Source organism: Balaenoptera physalus, assembly GCF_965194825.1.
Source record: "Balaenoptera physalus genome assembly, chromosome: 20".
Classification (NCBI taxonomy): Eukaryota; Metazoa; Chordata; class Mammalia; order Artiodactyla; family Balaenopteridae; genus Balaenoptera; species Balaenoptera physalus.
The window spans coordinates 20,724,495-20,741,805 of NC_138901.1; the positions used below are offsets into that span (position 1 = coordinate 20,724,495).

The window sequence follows — 17,311 nt, forward strand, 5'->3', positions numbered from 1 at the left end:
GAGACTGTAAACACAGGCTTGCTTCTATTTCAATAGCACAGAAGAATGGAGGGTCCCTGGCCCAAAATGGGAGGAAACAAGTTGACAGGCTGATCGCCAGACCTTTTAAGTGTCTCTTCCACAGAAGTAAAGTGAAATGCCACTTTACTTCTGTGGAAGAGACACTTAAAAGGTCTGGCGATCAGCCTGTCGCATTTTCCTGATAATATCACTGGCTCCAAGACTGGCCTACCGATTAAACAGACTCTGGTAGCACTTCCAGACAGTCACCATCAGCTGGGGAGTGGGAAGTGACCATGCAGTGCAGCTAGCCACTGCACAAAGAGGTTCAATTTACTACACTGCTGCCACACAAGCCGATCTCTGCAAACATCACAGAGCCCCACCAGGCTTAGAGGCCAGAGCAGGGGGAACATTACCGATGTGGCTGGCAAAAGAGAAGCCCAACATCTTAGGCATCTCTGATTTTCTGGCCACATCTTGATTAATGACTTTTAAAAAATGGTGACAAAACCAATGCCCCACAGACGCAAGGTACAAACGCTACTAGGAGCACAGAGAACCCATTTGCAGGATGGAGTATAATAATATAAACTGAAGTAACAGAAAATTAATAACTGACAGCTCTGGGTATAGAAATGATGTGACAAACAAGTTACCTTGATGGACTTACCAGGCCCTTACATAATGTACTAAATAAACTTATATTAGTGATTTGCATTTTTACTTCACACTTTTTTTTTAAAATTCAAGGACATCCTTACATTAAAATTTTTTTAAGTTGAAGAAAAAGTAGAAAAGTAGAGCTTTAGGGCAAATGGAAAACTCCAGCCCATCATGGGAAATGTAGCAAAGATCTGGCCTCTCCCCACCTGTAGGGGTGGGCTGAGGCGGACTGGGGCAGCAGGCAGGCCTCTCGTAAGGCTCCGGCCTGAGTTAGTCTCCAGTACTTCTTGTCAGTCCCAGCTGCCCGAGGGGACTGCTGCCAAGCCCTCAGCCGACTGTGCCCAACAGTGCCCGCTGTCCTCTGCGGCAGGATCTCATGGCAGAGCCACTCAGAGAACAGTTCTGTTTCTACCACAGAGATAAGGAGCTATCTGATCAAAGCAATTCCTGATTTTTATTTATTGCACGTATGAAAAATAAAATCCTTCATCCCATTACCCTCCTAACAAATCCAGAATTTTCTGTTCTCTTCCCAACCCTGTTCAAACACTACAAAGTGTTCCACTGAGTTGATACAGTATTATGTATCCAGCCACCCCCTTCCCACTAGACATCTAGGTGAGATTCTCCTCTTATGCTATTACAATAACACTGCAGTAAACATGTATATAGCATTTTGTGTCTGATAAAATATGTCTTGAGCTGGGTCAAAGGGTATGCTTTCATCTTCCAAAGCTTCCATGTGTGTCTGCAAGTGGTTTGAAAAGATGATATGACTGACAGTTGGTCTCACAGAATCTGTAATATAATTCCGTGTATGTTTGTTGGACAGATTTAGTCATCTACTTAGAAATTCACTTAAAAAAAAAAAAAAAGCACTACACACAGGAGTTTTCCTATTTTTTACAAACGTGGATAATTTTGGGAAAACTAAATGGGAAGTAGCCCATGCTCTGCACCACTGGTGAGACTGGGAAGCTTGAAGAACTATGGGCTCATCAGATAGCAGTAACAGCACCTGTTCTTTGGCTATGCCATTTCATGACAAGGAATGGGATGGGTGTTGGAGGACTGGTATACAACAAATAGGTCTTCCTTTAGGAACTTTAAAGACAGGACATTCTTCTCTGGCTGGGAAATTAACCTGAAAAAAGAAAAGACGGATTTTGGGGAGAGGTCTCTCCTAGCCCCTGCTCACGTTCCTGTCCGGAGAAAAGAGTCTAGTGGGTTCAAGAATAAGATGAACAAGTATGCTGGGGAGCAACCTGACTCTGAAGGCATATCTGAGCACTAGATCTAGGCAGGTATATCCTGCCTCATAAATCACCTAGTCAGACAAGGATATTTCAAAAGGGGCTTCCATATACTGCTGGGAGGCTGAGCCAGATTAAATCCCTTCCTATCAAAAGACTGTCTTCCCTAACCCAGAACATACAGGATAGGCACAACTCTCAACTATCACAAGAGATACCTTATTCCTCCTCTTCCAAGCACCATACATTCATTCAACAAAACATTAATTGAGTGAGCACCTACTGTGTGCCAAGCACCAAGTACTATGCCAAGTTAGAGCAAAAGTATACAACACAAAATAAAATCTCCAAAGGAAATGGATTTAAACTTTAACAAAAGGAATTTGGGTCAGGCATCAGAGGAAACTTACTGACCGTGAGGGGCGTAAGACACTGGCATGGGAGACTGAGGGAGCTTGTGCAATCTCCTCCGCTGGAGGTCTATAAAGATAGTCTAGGGCTGGAACAATCCCACCTAGAGGCAGGGGGAAGGACCAAATGACCTCACAACATCCCTGGGTCTGCTTCATCATCCATAATGCAATTCCCCTGGCAGGCCAGCAGCAACTCCCTCTTCCCCCCATCCACCAGAGGAACTTACCACTGAGCTCTTCTCAAGTAGGCTTTTATATAAGTGTCATCAAGCTTCACTGCATTTGTGCAGTCTTCTATTGCATCATCTAGTTTCCTAAGCTTCAGGAAAAAGAGAGCAGTCATACTTCACATCTTGGGCGACTGAGGGAGCCCAGAAGCTGTGGGCATGGCTTCAAAATTCTAAGAGGATCGATCAGTCATGCTGGCCCCCTAACCGCCACACTCATTCTTGGTCACTGGAAAGCCAGTATGTCAGAGGGCTAAGGACACCAAATTCAAAATTGGTTTCTTTCTAAATGATGGAAGCAAAGCACACTTATCTGCAAGGATAAACCACCTCTACCATTCCAGGTTAGTGCCCAACCAAGACATGGAAAGAGTAAGGGTGGTTCTTGCCTCCTATTCTTCCAGAGGGCAACTGGAGGGATCAGAATTACTGTGATTTCTAAACTACTAGGGTTCTGCAAGAGCAAGGAGCCTATTCTTGTTTCTGACGGTTGTGTGGGACAGAACTTAGGACATTTTCAACTGAGCATGGTGACCATCAGTTATACTGGAGAAAAAAACTAAGCCTGCCTCATACTCGAATTTCCTCCAAATCACTCCTAAAAAATAAATAATCACTTGCTTAGGCAAAAAGAAGCAATACTTGCTTTAAGAATTGTCCCAAAGCCTCTAGCCATTCTTTTACTGGAAGAAAGAAACTTGAAGAAGAACAGGTGGGAATATCCTTCCAAACTGTCCCTCAAGTGCCCCTAAATTTCACAGAAAAAATAAAAGCTTGCCTCTCAGAAGGAAGTTCCTAACAAGCTGAAATATCAACCTTTTCTCATCTGGCTTACCCTCATTGGGCAAATTTCCCAAGACCTCTTTGTTGGCCCTTAAAAATATCTCCATAGGCCCCAAGCCCCAGATCAAGTGCTTACCTTGGAATTAACCGTACCCCGATTACAGTAGAGTTTAGCATTTGTTTTTATATTATTGGGGTCTATCCCCAGGGCTTCTGTGTACAGTTCATATGCTAGCTTGTAATCTCCTTCTTTAAATGCTTTATTCCCATCTTCTTTCTTTGCTTTAAGTGCTTTGGCATTCTACAGAGAAAAGCAAGGGGAGGTCAGTTCACATCCAGAAAGCCTCGCCTGAGAGGCCACTGCACAGAGAGGCCAGAGTCTATTTTCAATTTCTTAGATCCCAGTGGTTTAGCATCACATGGCCCTCCACCCTGCCCAACCCCACCACCTGGGTTATTTGTTGCTCATTGGTGCTTCCTACAGAGTGGACAGGGGAAACCAAGATTTATAAAAGAATACCAATGAGACCTGTGTTACCCAGGGTTTACCTCCACTCCCCAGGATAAGCATTACTATCTTTTCTTCACTGAAGGAACAAAAAAAGAAAAAACACACTTAGATATTAAAAGGATCTGACCCTATAGATCACATTTACCTTTAGGCAAATAAAAGTTGTCCTGATATAATTTCTCATGAAAGGATCAAGCATCCTGGCAAGGAGGGAAGAAGTGCTATCACATTCCCTGTGATTCTAAAACCTTCCACCTTAACTCTCTTAAAGGCGCAAAAAGAAAGCTTTCTTTCCTACCCAGATCTGGTGCCTAGAACTTACTCTGCAAGCGACGCAGGCCTTCTCATGGTCAGGAGCCATCCGGAGAGCTTGGACAAAAAACTGAACCGCCTTCTCAATACAATCTTCATAATAAAGGCAAAGACCTCGTACATATAGAGCATCGGCGTTGGTGGAATCCATTCGTAAAATGTCACTGCAAGAGCCAGAAAGGGGCACATTCAGCTGTGGTTTGGATCTCCCCCACCATTACTATCATTTGGCCAGTTTTCTTCTAGACCATGTGTCTAATATGGAAAGTATCCAAAGGTAGATTCCCAAGCACTCTTCCCAACCTGTCCCCAAATAAATCACCTGTATCTATCCTTATAACTTCTTGTGTCTCACAATCTTTATTAGAACAGGGGTTGGGAAATACAGCCCACAGGGCCAAATCCTATCTGCTGCTGGTTTTTGTAAATAAAGTTTTATTGAAACTCAGCCACACCATTCGTTTATCTATTATCTATGGCTGCTTTTACACTATAGTGACTGAGTTGAATTGTTAACAGAGACAACACGGCCTGCAAAGCCTAAAATATTTACTATCCAGCCCTTTAGAGTTTGCAAACCCCTTGAGTAGAAAGAAAAGGACATTTAAAAAAACATATAATACCCGGTCTAACCTTTGGTTTTAAGTTCCAGGAAGGTCTGATCACCCTGGCTGGCCTACTTACAGGACAATATGTTAACTCCTGTTGTAGAGAACTGCCAGACAGCATTCGTCCAGTGGTATCTGGCATTTTAATACAAAACCGGCCTGACTTCATACCTGGCCACAGACTGTGCTTCTGGATGACGACCCAGCATTGCTAAACATTCTGCTTTGATGATTTTGAAGCGATGGCAGGCAGGGGCATATTCTAGGGCACGGTCCATGCAAAAAACAACCTATGGGGAAGAAGAAAGCGAATAAGGTTCTTCATCCTGGACTCCAGAAATGTCTTGACTTTAGTTTGGTCACAGGCAACAGATTCAAAGGGAAGTAATACCAGAGTTTAAGAATATACCTGTTTAAAAAAAAAAAAAAAAAAAAAATATATATATATATATACACACACACACACACACACACACCCCTAATTTATTTGATTAAACCACTGAAATGAGGAGAGCAGCTGATCCAGATGATAATGATGACAGCAAACATTTACTGAGTACTTTATATATTAACCCATTTAATGCCCACAACAATTTTCTGAAGCAGGTAATATTAATACCCTTATTTTACTGATAAAAAAACTAAAGTACAGAGATTAAGTAACTTGTTCAAGGTCACCAAAGCTTGGACCTTGGACCAAATAGGAACAGAATTTGATCTTAGACACGAAGACTCGAGAGCTTATAACCTTAATCACCATGCTAAGGTGTCTCCACAGGGAATCATATCGATAGTGACTGTGATCAAAACTTACATTCTTCTAGTAGAAAGACTATTATTTGCTACTTTGCATAATTCATCATGCTTAGCCTACTAAGTAAGACAAAGAATACCAAAAAGAGAACCTGCTAAAGAATCATTACTCCCTATAGTACTGAAATTGCTCACAGTTCCCTCCTTCCTGTGGCATGAGCCTCACATGGTGGCCACTCTTCCACTTCCACTTTAGTACAGAAATATCCAATAATTAGTTTGCTTTCAATAGTCCTAAACTATACCTAACACATTGCTACACAAACCAAAAAGTTTCTCTCTCTCTCTCACGCACACACACAGAGCTGAGATTATTTCAGTCTTTCAGCTTCACGAAGACTTCCATATATTCCTATTTTTTCTGAGTTTGTTCTCTGAGCTTTCACTTTGGTTTATCTGTTATTCCTGGGAAATCCTTCCTGAATCATATTCTCCTCCAAGAATAACTGACCCAATGGAGAAATCTGGAGTTAAGGGACACCCATTCCCTCTAAGAATCTGGTCATAGGGATCAGGAAGAGATGAAGTCTGAAAACTGGAAGCAGAAATAACTCAAATTCCATCAACAGGAGACTGGTTAGGCAACGTAGACATTCATATAATAGAACACTACTATGTAGATCTAAAATAGAATGAAGCAGCTCTGCATATACTAGTATGGAAAGACTTCCAAGGCCTATTAAGTGGGGGAAAAAAAAACAAAAAAAACGAAGTACAGAACTTTGCAGAGCATTATTACCTTTCATGCAAAAACAAAAAAAGAAAGAAAGAAAGAAAGAAAGAAAGAAAATTAAGAATCTATCTTTGTATTTGTTGGGAATTTCCTGGCGGTCCAGTGGTTAGGACTTGGTGCTTTCACTGCTGGGGCCAGGGTTCAATCCCTGGTCGGGGAACTAAGATCCTACAAGGCACGAGGCGTGGCCAAAAAAAAAAAAAAAAAAAAAAATTCTGTATTTGTATTTGTTTATTTATGTAGAACAAAACTGTGACAGTAAATAGAACAAGAACAGTGGTTACCCTAAAGGGTGAGAAATAGGCAGATGGAAGACAAGTTTGGGGGGAGCACTTATCACTGAGTATTTGTTTATACTTTCTAGCTTTTGAACCAAGAATAGCACCTACTCAAATATTTAAATTTAAAAATAAAGGGAAGCAGATAAACACCATGAGCTGTTGCACTGGGAAGGCTTTCCGCAGTGTCAACAGAGCAGTGGTGGGGACACCTTTCCTTGAATAGCACAGCTTATGTTCTAAGGCCAATATGAAAATGCAGGTACTGAGTAGGGTAGTCATGGTGCTAATTTCCCCTCCTTAAACAGAGAAAGAATTGGGAGGAGAGCAGTCAGTCAAAATATAAGCAGCCACAACCTGCTGCCTTTGTGACGTTCTGTACGGAGATGGTTCAGCTCATGGTGGGGAGTGTCAGTTGGAGCCTCAGGGCTTCACTTCCCACCCCCATCTCCCCATGACAATGGACAGCTGCAGGCAAAGAAGATCTTTGTTTCTTCCAAGTTCATCTGTTTCCCCTGCCAGGATCATAATTCTTCATTTGTGACATCACCATGAACTACAGTGGGGGTGCTGGGATGTCACAAACAGAGGATTCTGTCACAGACTAGGGATTCTGGCTCCAGGGTGGGCAAGAAAGAAAAGAAACCCAAAAGACCACCTTTTGAGACAAAGCTTTTTGCCTATGCAAACCTCTAAAAATGTGACACGAGGCAGAATTGCTTTCCAAACACACACACACACACAAAACAAAAAAAAGTATGAACTGCACTACAAAGACACTGTGGTTATTAAAACCAATGGACAGAAGAGGGACGCTAATAAGTTAATGCTGGGACTCTGTATAAGCTAATCAGATATTACCAAATAAAAGACCGTCACAGTTTGTGACTTAATGATTCTTAACTGTACCCTTTCGTCAAGCATCAAGTACCTACTACAGAAAGCACTGAGCAAATTCCCACATATGAAGTGACAACTCCAGTCCTGGGATGATACAATCTTAAGTGATCCTGAAAATTGATCCTGATCCGTGGTTTTTAACCCTTTTGGGGGCCACTTACCTCCCCTTTTGAGACTCTAGTGAAAGCTACTTCCAAGTTCCATCTAAAGAAGGGAATCAGGAACTACTCAGATGAGAGATAACCACTACAAACAAGACTTAGAAAGATACCTGGCACTTTGATACCTTTCCCATGTTTCACATAGGTCAATTCCTTTGGCATGTACATTTTTCATGTACTATCACACAGCTCCATAAAGGACAGTAGTGTGCTTCTGTGGAAAGGCTTAACATCAAAAAGGTATGATGACAGGTTATGTACACTATTCAAAAATGCAGAAGGGGCCTCTATTTTTTATTTATAGTTCCATCTAGATCACACAAAGCAGGTGTTAAAGCTAGCTCTCATTATTCTAATAAAAATGGGTTATCCAAACCTAATATTTAATTCCAACTGGCTTTTCCTCTACTAACCAGCATACCTTATATCAGAAACAGGAACGACGAACTCAAGTAACAAACTCATACTGCTTTTTATTATAAAGCGAAATATAATTAAGAAAATGAGCACCTTAACAAAAAAAATTTTTTTAATGTTGACGATGTGGAGCGACAGAAACGCCCATTCGTTGCTGGTGGGAATGCAGAACGATACAGTCACTTCTGAAGACAGTTTGGTAGTTTCTTGCAAAACATAACATACTTTTACCATAGGATCCAGCAACTGTGCTTCTTGGTATTAACCCAAAAGAGCTGAAACTTATATCCATACAAAAACCTGCACAGAGATATCCAGAGCAGCTTTATTCATAATTGCCAAAAACTTGGTTGTAACAAAATGTACCTCTGGAATTCCCCTCTGGGGAACAATGATAATGGGGGAGGCTACGCATGTGCGGGTCAGGGGATATATGGGAAATCTCTGTACTTCCCTCTCAATTTGGCTGTAAACCTAAAACTGTTCTAAAAACAGTAAATAAAAGTCTTAAAAAAAAAAAAAACAACAGGGAAAGAAAAGGTCAATGCCAAATTAAAGTGATAATTTACTATTCTACATCTTCTGTACCATATTACTCCTCTAATTACCTCAAACACACACACACACACACACACACGGAACTTTGTGAGAAAAGTGTAGATGAGACTTCCTCACAGTTGTACTTTACCTTCCGAAAATCCCGCTTCTCAAAATCCGTTTCTGCTATTTTCTCATATTCTATGACTGCATTAGCATTCTTGAACTGTAACAGCAAAATCATATAAGAGAGTTTTAATGAAGCTGTAGATTCAACAACCAGAAAAACCAACAAGGACGTGATGAGTTTATTTCAAGAAAATCAGAACCACAGACTTTTCACAAATCAATTTGGTGAAGATGTAGCCGAGACTCCTTAACAGAAAGGTTAAGGCCCAACCTTTACCCTCAGTTTGAACTCAAGGTCAGAAACAAAGGAGCCATGACACGACATACATAAAATAAAAGGCACTGTCAGAGGTTCAGTGAGATTCTCACTAAATGCATCCAGGAGTAAATTGGGTACATATGAAGATGGAACTAAAACATCTTTTAGCTGTTACCAATTTAATCAGGATCTGAATTCAAATTTTTTAACCTCACTCAAATCAGTTCCTTGACGCATCTGCCCATCCCCCCAGCTATCTCAGAAACCCTCCAAATTTCACAGATTTTCAAAGCTGTAAATCGTATTCAAAATTCCTTTTACAGATAAGGAAGCTGAGGCTCAGAGAGACTATGAGACTTGCACACAGTCACCCAGGTGTGGCTGAGGGCAGAAGTGAGACAAGATCTCAGTTCTGTTTCTCAAGTCACTATTCCTCCCAAATATACCACCCTGCTGTTTCTTCTGATACAGACGGCATCAGACCCATACCTCCTGTTGTGCCTGAGCATTTTTGTGATCCAGTTCTAGGGCTCTCTGGAAACTACGACGTGCCGCCATGGCATTCCCTAGAGATAGGTGGCATTTGCCCTCTCGTAGATGTCCCTAGAAGAAACACAAAGAGGGAAGAAAAGGAGCATGACTGGCCAAGCCAAAAGAAAACAACAGCAGCGACACGCACACAAAACCAACAAGGGATGGAGCAGCGGTTCTCAACCAGGGGTGATTCTGCCCTCCATGGGACATGCAGCGACGTTAGAGATATTTTTGGTTGTCACAGCTGGGAAGGGAGGAGGGTGCTACTCACATCTAGTGGCTAAAGGCCAGGGATCTGCTGAAAACACCCTATAACGCACAGGATAGCTCCCCACAATAGAGAATTATCTGACCCCAAATGTTAACAGTGTCAAAACTGATAAACCCTGGGCTAGAGGAACTCAACTGCAGCAACTCAGACCCCCCCAAACAGCCCCATTACATACCCGAACAAAACTGTCATCCAACCTCACTGACTGCTGTGCATCTCCGAGAGCTTCCCGGAACTTTCCAAGCATCATCAAGGTGGCTGCTCGATTCCCGTAATAGCTAGCATTTTTAGGACACATATCTACAGGAAAGAAGAATGTGAAACAAAGTTTAGCATGGGTCACTGCTTCAAAAACTCAGGGGCCGTCTCCCTCAGAACTATATCAAGGCAATCAAACTATAACAGGAATGCTGACATACTCTAAAAGGCCACAGCCAAATTTTTGACTACTTGGACAAATACTTGGACAGCAGCAATGGTGCAACCACTTTACAAAGACAAGTTATTTAAAAATAATTTATACTTAGCTTTAAAGTGCACTGATTATCCTCTATGAGTTAAGGGGTTAGCATATTTGTCTTCTTAATGATTTGTGTTTTATGTAGTAAGACATGAAAATGAATTTGCATTTGTTGAGTTGGGGGTGGGGAGCCTGTAAACAAGTTAGGTGAGAAAAATGCTGGCATGGGATTAAAATATACTGGCAAATTGAGCATGGAGGTAACTAAGACTTGTTAATATCTACAAAGGCCATTTTCTAAGATGGTAAATGAATTGGCAATGGCTGAGATGCATTTAGATGGACAACTTATTGCCATATTATCTAGAATTTCTGGAACTTCCTTTAATTTGCCAAATGAAGAACTACCTGCTTGAGCTAGAAAAAGTTATCCCTCATAACAGGGGGCCCTAACCCCCGGGCCGCCAACCGGTACCGGTCCTCGGCCTGTTAGGAACCGGGCTGCACAGCAGGAGGTGAGCAGCGGGTGAGTGAGCGAAGCTTCATTTGCCGCTCCCCATCGCTTGCGTTACTGCCTGAACCATATCATCCCCCCCACCCCGCCCCGTGGAAAAATTGTCTTCCACCAAACTGGTCCCTGGTGCCACAAAGGTTGGGGACCACTGCCACTAAGGTCATTAAACCCGAAAGACTGCACACAGTAACAGTTATCAACCCACTAAGCAGAAAGACTACTTCTTAGAGAGGAGCTATTTATAACAGTATTTGGCAGGGGCTTCCCTGGTGTTGCAGTGGTTAAGAACCCGCCTGCCAATGCAAGGGACACGGGTTTGATCCCTGGTCCGGGAAGGGTCTGGGAAGATCCCACATGCCGCGGAGCAACTAAACCCGTGCACCACAACTACTGACCCTGCGCTCTAGAGCCCTCAAGCCACAATTACTGAGCCCGCTCGCCGCAACTACTGAAGCCCGGGCACCTAGAGCCCGTGCTCCACAACAAGAGAAGCCACCGCAATGAGGAGCCGGCACACCGCAACGAAGAGCAGCCCCCGCTCGCCGCAACTAGAGAAAGCCCGCGCACAGCAATGAAGACGCAACGCAGCCAAAAAATAAATAAATAAAAATTTAAAACAACAACAACAACAATATTTGGCAAATTATTTTCCAGTGTATCCCTTCTCACCTATGGCTTTTGTATAATAGTTATAAGCTTCATTGTAATCTTTCTTGGCATAGTATGCATTTCCTTGTTCCTTGAAAGACTCTGCTTCCCTGAAAAGGAAAGAGAAAGAGAATCATGTTACTATACCCAGGGAATAACCCCTGTAATCTCATGGGAGCAATCTTTTGGTCTAGAGCCCCCGGCACATTGAGCTGAAAGTTAATGTGATACTTGAAGGAATTTATAGATTTATTTGATGGGCTGATGGACCAAAAGGAGGTGCTAATGAACGAATCCAAATTCTTCAGATGCTATTTTTTGTCACTTAGATACATTCAAACTAAATCAAGAAACCTCTCTGATGTTGCCTGACCTTTCCTCACTACTCCTACCTGTAATCATTCCCCTTAGGACAGGCAAATTTAGACATTCTCTCACAGAGACGGAATTTTTATATTTATTTCCTTTACACTGTGTCACAACTTCTGCCTCTTTAGCAAACTTACAAAAGTCAGTTATAGGTAATGCCGTTCAGGGGCAACTGATTTCTCAATGTGAATATGGGTCATATTCTTGGAGTTTTAATGATTTATTCTCTTGAAAACTGGCTCATGCATTTGTCACTGGAAGGACAAACAGAGCAAAAGCAGGTGGCAAAGGTGTTAAAAGCATAGCATATTGGTGTTTAAGATGGAGGACAGAGTTGAGTGACAGCAAAGACCAAGAACTTGGATGACAGGGACATACAAAATATAGACTGCCAGTGCCATGCTCTAACAAGTACCCACCTACTGATGCTCTCTGCCCATCACATCTATGTGGATACTTAACTGCCTCAACCATCCCTCTGGTACCTTGTATAACCACCCAATTGGGTGGTTATGAATATCAAAAATTCTGCCCTACTCCCAGATCCATTTTTTGAAGCTGTGCATGAGACAAACTGTACCTTCCAAAAGAAACAATGATATATAATTGCAAATTATATTCTTGACCAAAGAACTAGAATCAAATCAGACATGACCAACAATGTCTCAAAGAACAAACTTGTAACCTCTATCAGAGATACCCAAAATCACTCTAATGACCAACTTGAGTGACAAAGATAATTCTTTACCAAAATGATTACTGCAACATAGCTAAATATCTGGCATTTCTGTTATAAGGAAGAATCTGTGTTTCTTTTTCTGTCCTCCACACATGCTAAAAACCCAGTTCAAGGGCTGCCTGAAGTGGGGACAAAAATACAGTTCTTAACCTTGGTGATGGTATAGGAGTTTACAGCTTGATTCAATGGACATCGGCAATGGGAAGATTTGTGATTTTATTTACTACAAACTGGCAAAACCACCCTCCTTTTATTGAGGCGATCTCCCTTTCCATTCTTCTCCATCACTGTCCTGGCAAGCCCTATTAACAAGGAAAGTCTGCTAGCAGAAAGGAGACGGAAAATGGGGACTTTCCCTAGTGGTCCAGTGGTTAGAACTCAGCGCTTTCACTGAGGGGGCCTGGGTTCGATCCCTGGTTGGGGAACTAAGATCCCACAAGCCGTGTGGCATGGCCAAAAAAAAGGGAGAAGGAAAATGGAAATGACCTATAAATGTTTACAGATTTGAACTGTGATGGATTTGAATAATTTTATTACACCAACTGTCACAATGCTGTAAAGAGGCCATCTGCTATTAAAAGTTCTCAAGAAGGATCCCACAACTGCAAGACTTATAAGACCAAGCACAATCCTTCCACATGGTGAACAACTCTAAATTAAGCCAGGCACTATGAGAACTATGAAGAACCTATCCTTTAAGAGCAGACATGCCAAAAGATTTGAAGAAGGGGCTTCCCCAACACTGGATGTCAGAAGTTGAATTAAACCACTATGAAGAAATGGAGTAGTAAATTCAAAAGCAACAGGCCCAAACTGTACCTGAAAAGATCTAGCCTTCTATTCAGTCAGCTAGTGGCTAAGACCACACAAATCCTTGAGGAAAACCAAAGGCATCTGGGCACTTGGACAGACGTTGTATCAGCATATAAAGCTTGTGAGTCAAAGGTGGAACAATCTGTAGAGATACAGAGAGATGCCCTTTCTTTCCTGAAACACTCACTCCAGTGGAGGCCATGAGTTCAGCACTGGCTTTCCAGCAAAAATGTAAAGGATGACTTCTGTGGAAAATCAGTAATTATTACTGAGGCCAGGTACTTTCCATACATTATCTTATCAGGTGAGTTTCATTATTCCCATTTTTCAACGGAGGAAATTAAGGGTTAGAGATTAAAAACTGTCCAGAGGGTCAGGGTGTCAACCCAGACCTGCAAGTCCGAGAGCTGTGCCCTACCTACTATGCTAAGCTCTCTCTCTCTACTGCTCACCTCTACCTATTGCCTAAGACTTTAAAAATTAATCTGTACTGCTAAGAACAATGAATATGAATTTCTTTCAACTAAAACATAAAATAGCCCCAGCGTATAAAATCCAATTCCAGAACTGCAATCTGGATTAAAACAAGCCAAATGACATTCCTAACCATCAGTCACAGACAGAGGAGGGCTCCTTTCCCTTTAAGATGCAAGACCTAGTGAACTGGACTTTGCCTCCCCCAAGAAATGCATTTCATTTTAGTAAATGGTGAGTAGATTCCATTCTAGAGCAAACAAAGCGAGTAATGTAAAGTCAGCCCACAGCAGAAAGAACAAGAAGAATTGTGTTGTGACACGTTACCATGTTTTTAACTTCACACTGCACAGCATCAGGCCAGAATTAGCTATTCCCACACAACTGCCTCATGAAAAGGACTTATTTTCATAGAAACATGGTTGATTAACAGCTGCCTAAACAATGGGCACTTAGTGCTTTTAGACTGAATGCTTATTTTTTGCCTCCAGGTCCAACGCCCAAAGTGGAGTCCCTCCGTCATCTTGAACCTCCCCACCAAATACACGACAAGCTTTAACCAATGGGCCTGACCCTGCGAGACCAGCCGAGGAAAGAGTGGATCTTTGGAATCCAGCATGGCAGCAGCAAGAACTGAACAAGGCTGCATCAGGAACAATTCCAGGGTCAAATCCATTCAAGTCCTGCCTGGGAGTCTGAGAAAGGGCTGAAGCTTGTTCAAGTTGCCCTTACAGCAAAGGGACTGAAGGATGAGATGTCAAAGGCGTAGGACTGGAAAAGAAGGAGAAGAGCTGGTTAACACTGGAATTGAGGGCAATCTGGCGGTGGCATCACTCCACTCACTGCCAGTCAATTCATTTGAGAACCAAGTGAGGTTACAACATGTACCTAACTAAAACACATCAGTACTAAGAAAGGAAGAATTAGGATTAACTGAGTTCACCTGGATTAGGTAAAAAAAGGAACAGATTCCAAAAGGGACTACATTAAACTACAGATTATTTTCTATGGCCACAAAATAAAATTCAGACTAAACCCTGAAATATAACACATCAAAATATAGACTTGGCCATAACTGACCCGATGACGCTATTAACAGACACTGTATAGAGATACAGTAGTGCATTTTCAAATTTTCAAAACATTTTCAATGAGGATCTTCACAACGGCCTTCTGAAGTGGTGATGGTGATAATATCACGTGTCCTCCAACAGACGAAGAGCTAGCGAGGCACCCAAGGTGGCTGCACAGGTTTCCTAAATCTTAGAGTCCCATGTTTTCCCCACTAGATCCTGTGAGTGGCAAGGTTTTTCGATTAAAACTAATTTATCCAGTCCCCCCCCCAATCCTTGGATCAACTCTAAGCAGAATAAGCTTCGCTTCTCTGATTCACCAAGAGATGCTGGGAATGACTACGTCTACCAGACCAGTCCTTTCGCTTTAATAGCCAGCAACAAATTCCTGTGAAAACAGCTCGTGAAAGGTTTTCCAAAAACTCTGCCCTCTTTGGATGTATGATGGGAGGGTGTCCCACAAGGGGATCAGCGCCAGAGGGCCAGGCCGGCCTTCTCTCTGACAGACATAGGTAAGGAGAATACATTCTACTCTTGCTCTGCTTTGCTATTTTAAAATGTATTTATTTTTCAGAAATAACCTCATCAGGGCTTCCCTGGTGGCGCAGTGGTTGGGAGTCTGCCTGCTAGTGCAGGGGACACGGGTTCGAGCCCTGGTCTGGGAAGATCCCACATGCCGCGGATCATGCAACTAGGCCCGTGAGCCACAACTACTGAGCCTGCGCGTCTGGAGCCTGTGCCCCGCAACAGGAGGGGCCGCGATAGTGAGAGGCCCACGCACCGCGATGGAGAGTGGCCCCCGCTTGCCGCAACTAGAGAAAGCCCTCGCATGAAATGAAGACCCAACACAGCCAAAAATAAATAAATAAATAAATAAACAAAGTAGCTATTAATTAAAAAAAAAAAGAAATAACCTCATCAATCAGAAAACTGCAGTATGAAAACCTGCTCTTCTAACACTACATGTGCGTGAAAAATCTGTATATCCTCTGATCACACAGTTCCATTCTCTCTCTCCCAATTTAGCACTCATTCATCACAGATGCTAATTACTCCAACAAACACTGCCAAGGGAATCATTTGGTATCACACAGGTCTTAGCAGGGCTCAGCATCATGTGATCAAATCAGACAACTTGGGCTTATGATCACCAGCCAACTTTGCACATTTACAGCTAAATTAAAAACAAATTAAAACACCACAGTTGAAATCGTAATGTGCCCCAAATTAGATGCTTTATAAAAACTTCCATATTCTCTCTAAATACTTCCAAGTTGAACACTTAAGCAATATCTTTGCCTTAGGCCAACTAGTCTATCTTCTAGAAATTAAAGAGGTATTTAGAAACTTTACTCAACTCTTACTAAGGCAGGACTCACTGGCAAGTAGTTTTTTAAAAAACGTCTCAACATCTCTGGGTTCTCTGTGGAATTACTTCACGTGTATATTTGTAATGTACCATTTTTAGATTTATTCTATCCCACTGCATGGAAAATAAAGACTAGCATGGCTTCACTATTCTACATTTGCAACTAAGGAAATACTGATTAGATTTTTGAATGACCAAGGGCAGGGGGGGAAGCGGGGAGTGGACCACAGTGTTCCTATTTATTTCAAGTATTTGGCTAGAATAATGTATTTTTAATAAAGTTCCGCTCTTCCAATAGCCATTAATACCAGTTTAAATCAAAACAGACGTAGCAGCTTGAATGAGATCTTTTTTTTTTTTCTTTGCATTTTCTTGATGTAGTCTGCTACTCCAGAAGTGGAAGAAAAATCTACTAAAATTACAACTCAGGACAACATAATTTCTTGTTAGAGCAGAGGAGTGTTTAGGGGCCTTTGACCTGTAGACTATTTTACTGGCAGGAAGAACTTTAGAGAAAGATATCTTTCCTTTTTTTACCCTCAGGCTTTTAATAATAATACTTTATACTGCCAATGAGTCAAATATCCTTTATGCATTCCTAATATATTTACTACTTCCAAAATGTCACCCTTACTCTAGATTGTTGCACCCATTTCTTTTATTCAGTCAAATTTACTAGTTGCCTGTTGATCAAGGAATGCCCTCCACCCTTCAGAATTTACAGGATCTTGGCCAGTCTCAGAGTAGAAATTCCTTCCTCCTTCCCACAGTACAAGACCTCTTGTCCTCAAAGGCATGTCACAGGGCCTGTTTCATGTTGTACTCTCTCTGACCTTCATGAGAGAGTAAAGTAAAAGGAGCCCAGGAGCCTAACTTTTACTCCGTCTTACCAAATGCATATTATTCGATTTCTTTCTTTTTTATCCTCTAATCTAACAATTTAAGTTTCACATGGATAGGTGGAAGCCATATATGACCGGGAACAATTCCACAGATAGAGTGTTTGCTAAATGCAAGGCGCGAGATGCTGAGAGCAAATAAAGGCTT

The 17,311-nt window shown here is 42.0% G+C and overlaps 1 protein-coding gene across 4 annotated transcripts in view; it reads right to left on the reverse strand.

The window, feature by feature from the left end:
• The window catches only part of DNAJC7 (DnaJ heat shock protein family (Hsp40) member C7), a 30,423-nt gene that overhangs the window by 6,671 nt on the left and 6,441 nt on the right, over positions 1-17,311 (reverse strand). The window contains exons 2-10 of one of the 4 annotated variants that reach the window (XM_082442565.1): positions 14,555-14,593; positions 11,449-11,537; positions 9,981-10,105; positions 9,490-9,603; positions 8,764-8,838; positions 4,945-5,063; positions 4,176-4,329; positions 3,479-3,643; positions 2,560-2,651 (exon numbers count right to left, since the gene is read on the reverse strand). In XM_082442565.1, the coding sequence (XP_082298691.1) occupies positions 2,560-2,651; positions 3,479-3,643; positions 4,176-4,329; positions 4,945-5,063; positions 8,764-8,838; positions 9,490-9,603; positions 9,981-10,105; positions 11,449-11,537; positions 14,555-14,593 (972 nt within the window). Of the gene's footprint in view, positions 1-2,559; positions 2,652-3,478; positions 3,644-4,175; positions 4,330-4,944; positions 5,064-8,763; positions 8,839-9,489; positions 9,604-9,980; positions 10,106-11,448; positions 11,538-14,395; positions 14,594-17,311 lie in introns of all 4 variants that reach the window. The other 3 variants (XM_082442567.1, XM_082442566.1, XM_082442568.1) reach the window with 3 other exon arrangements.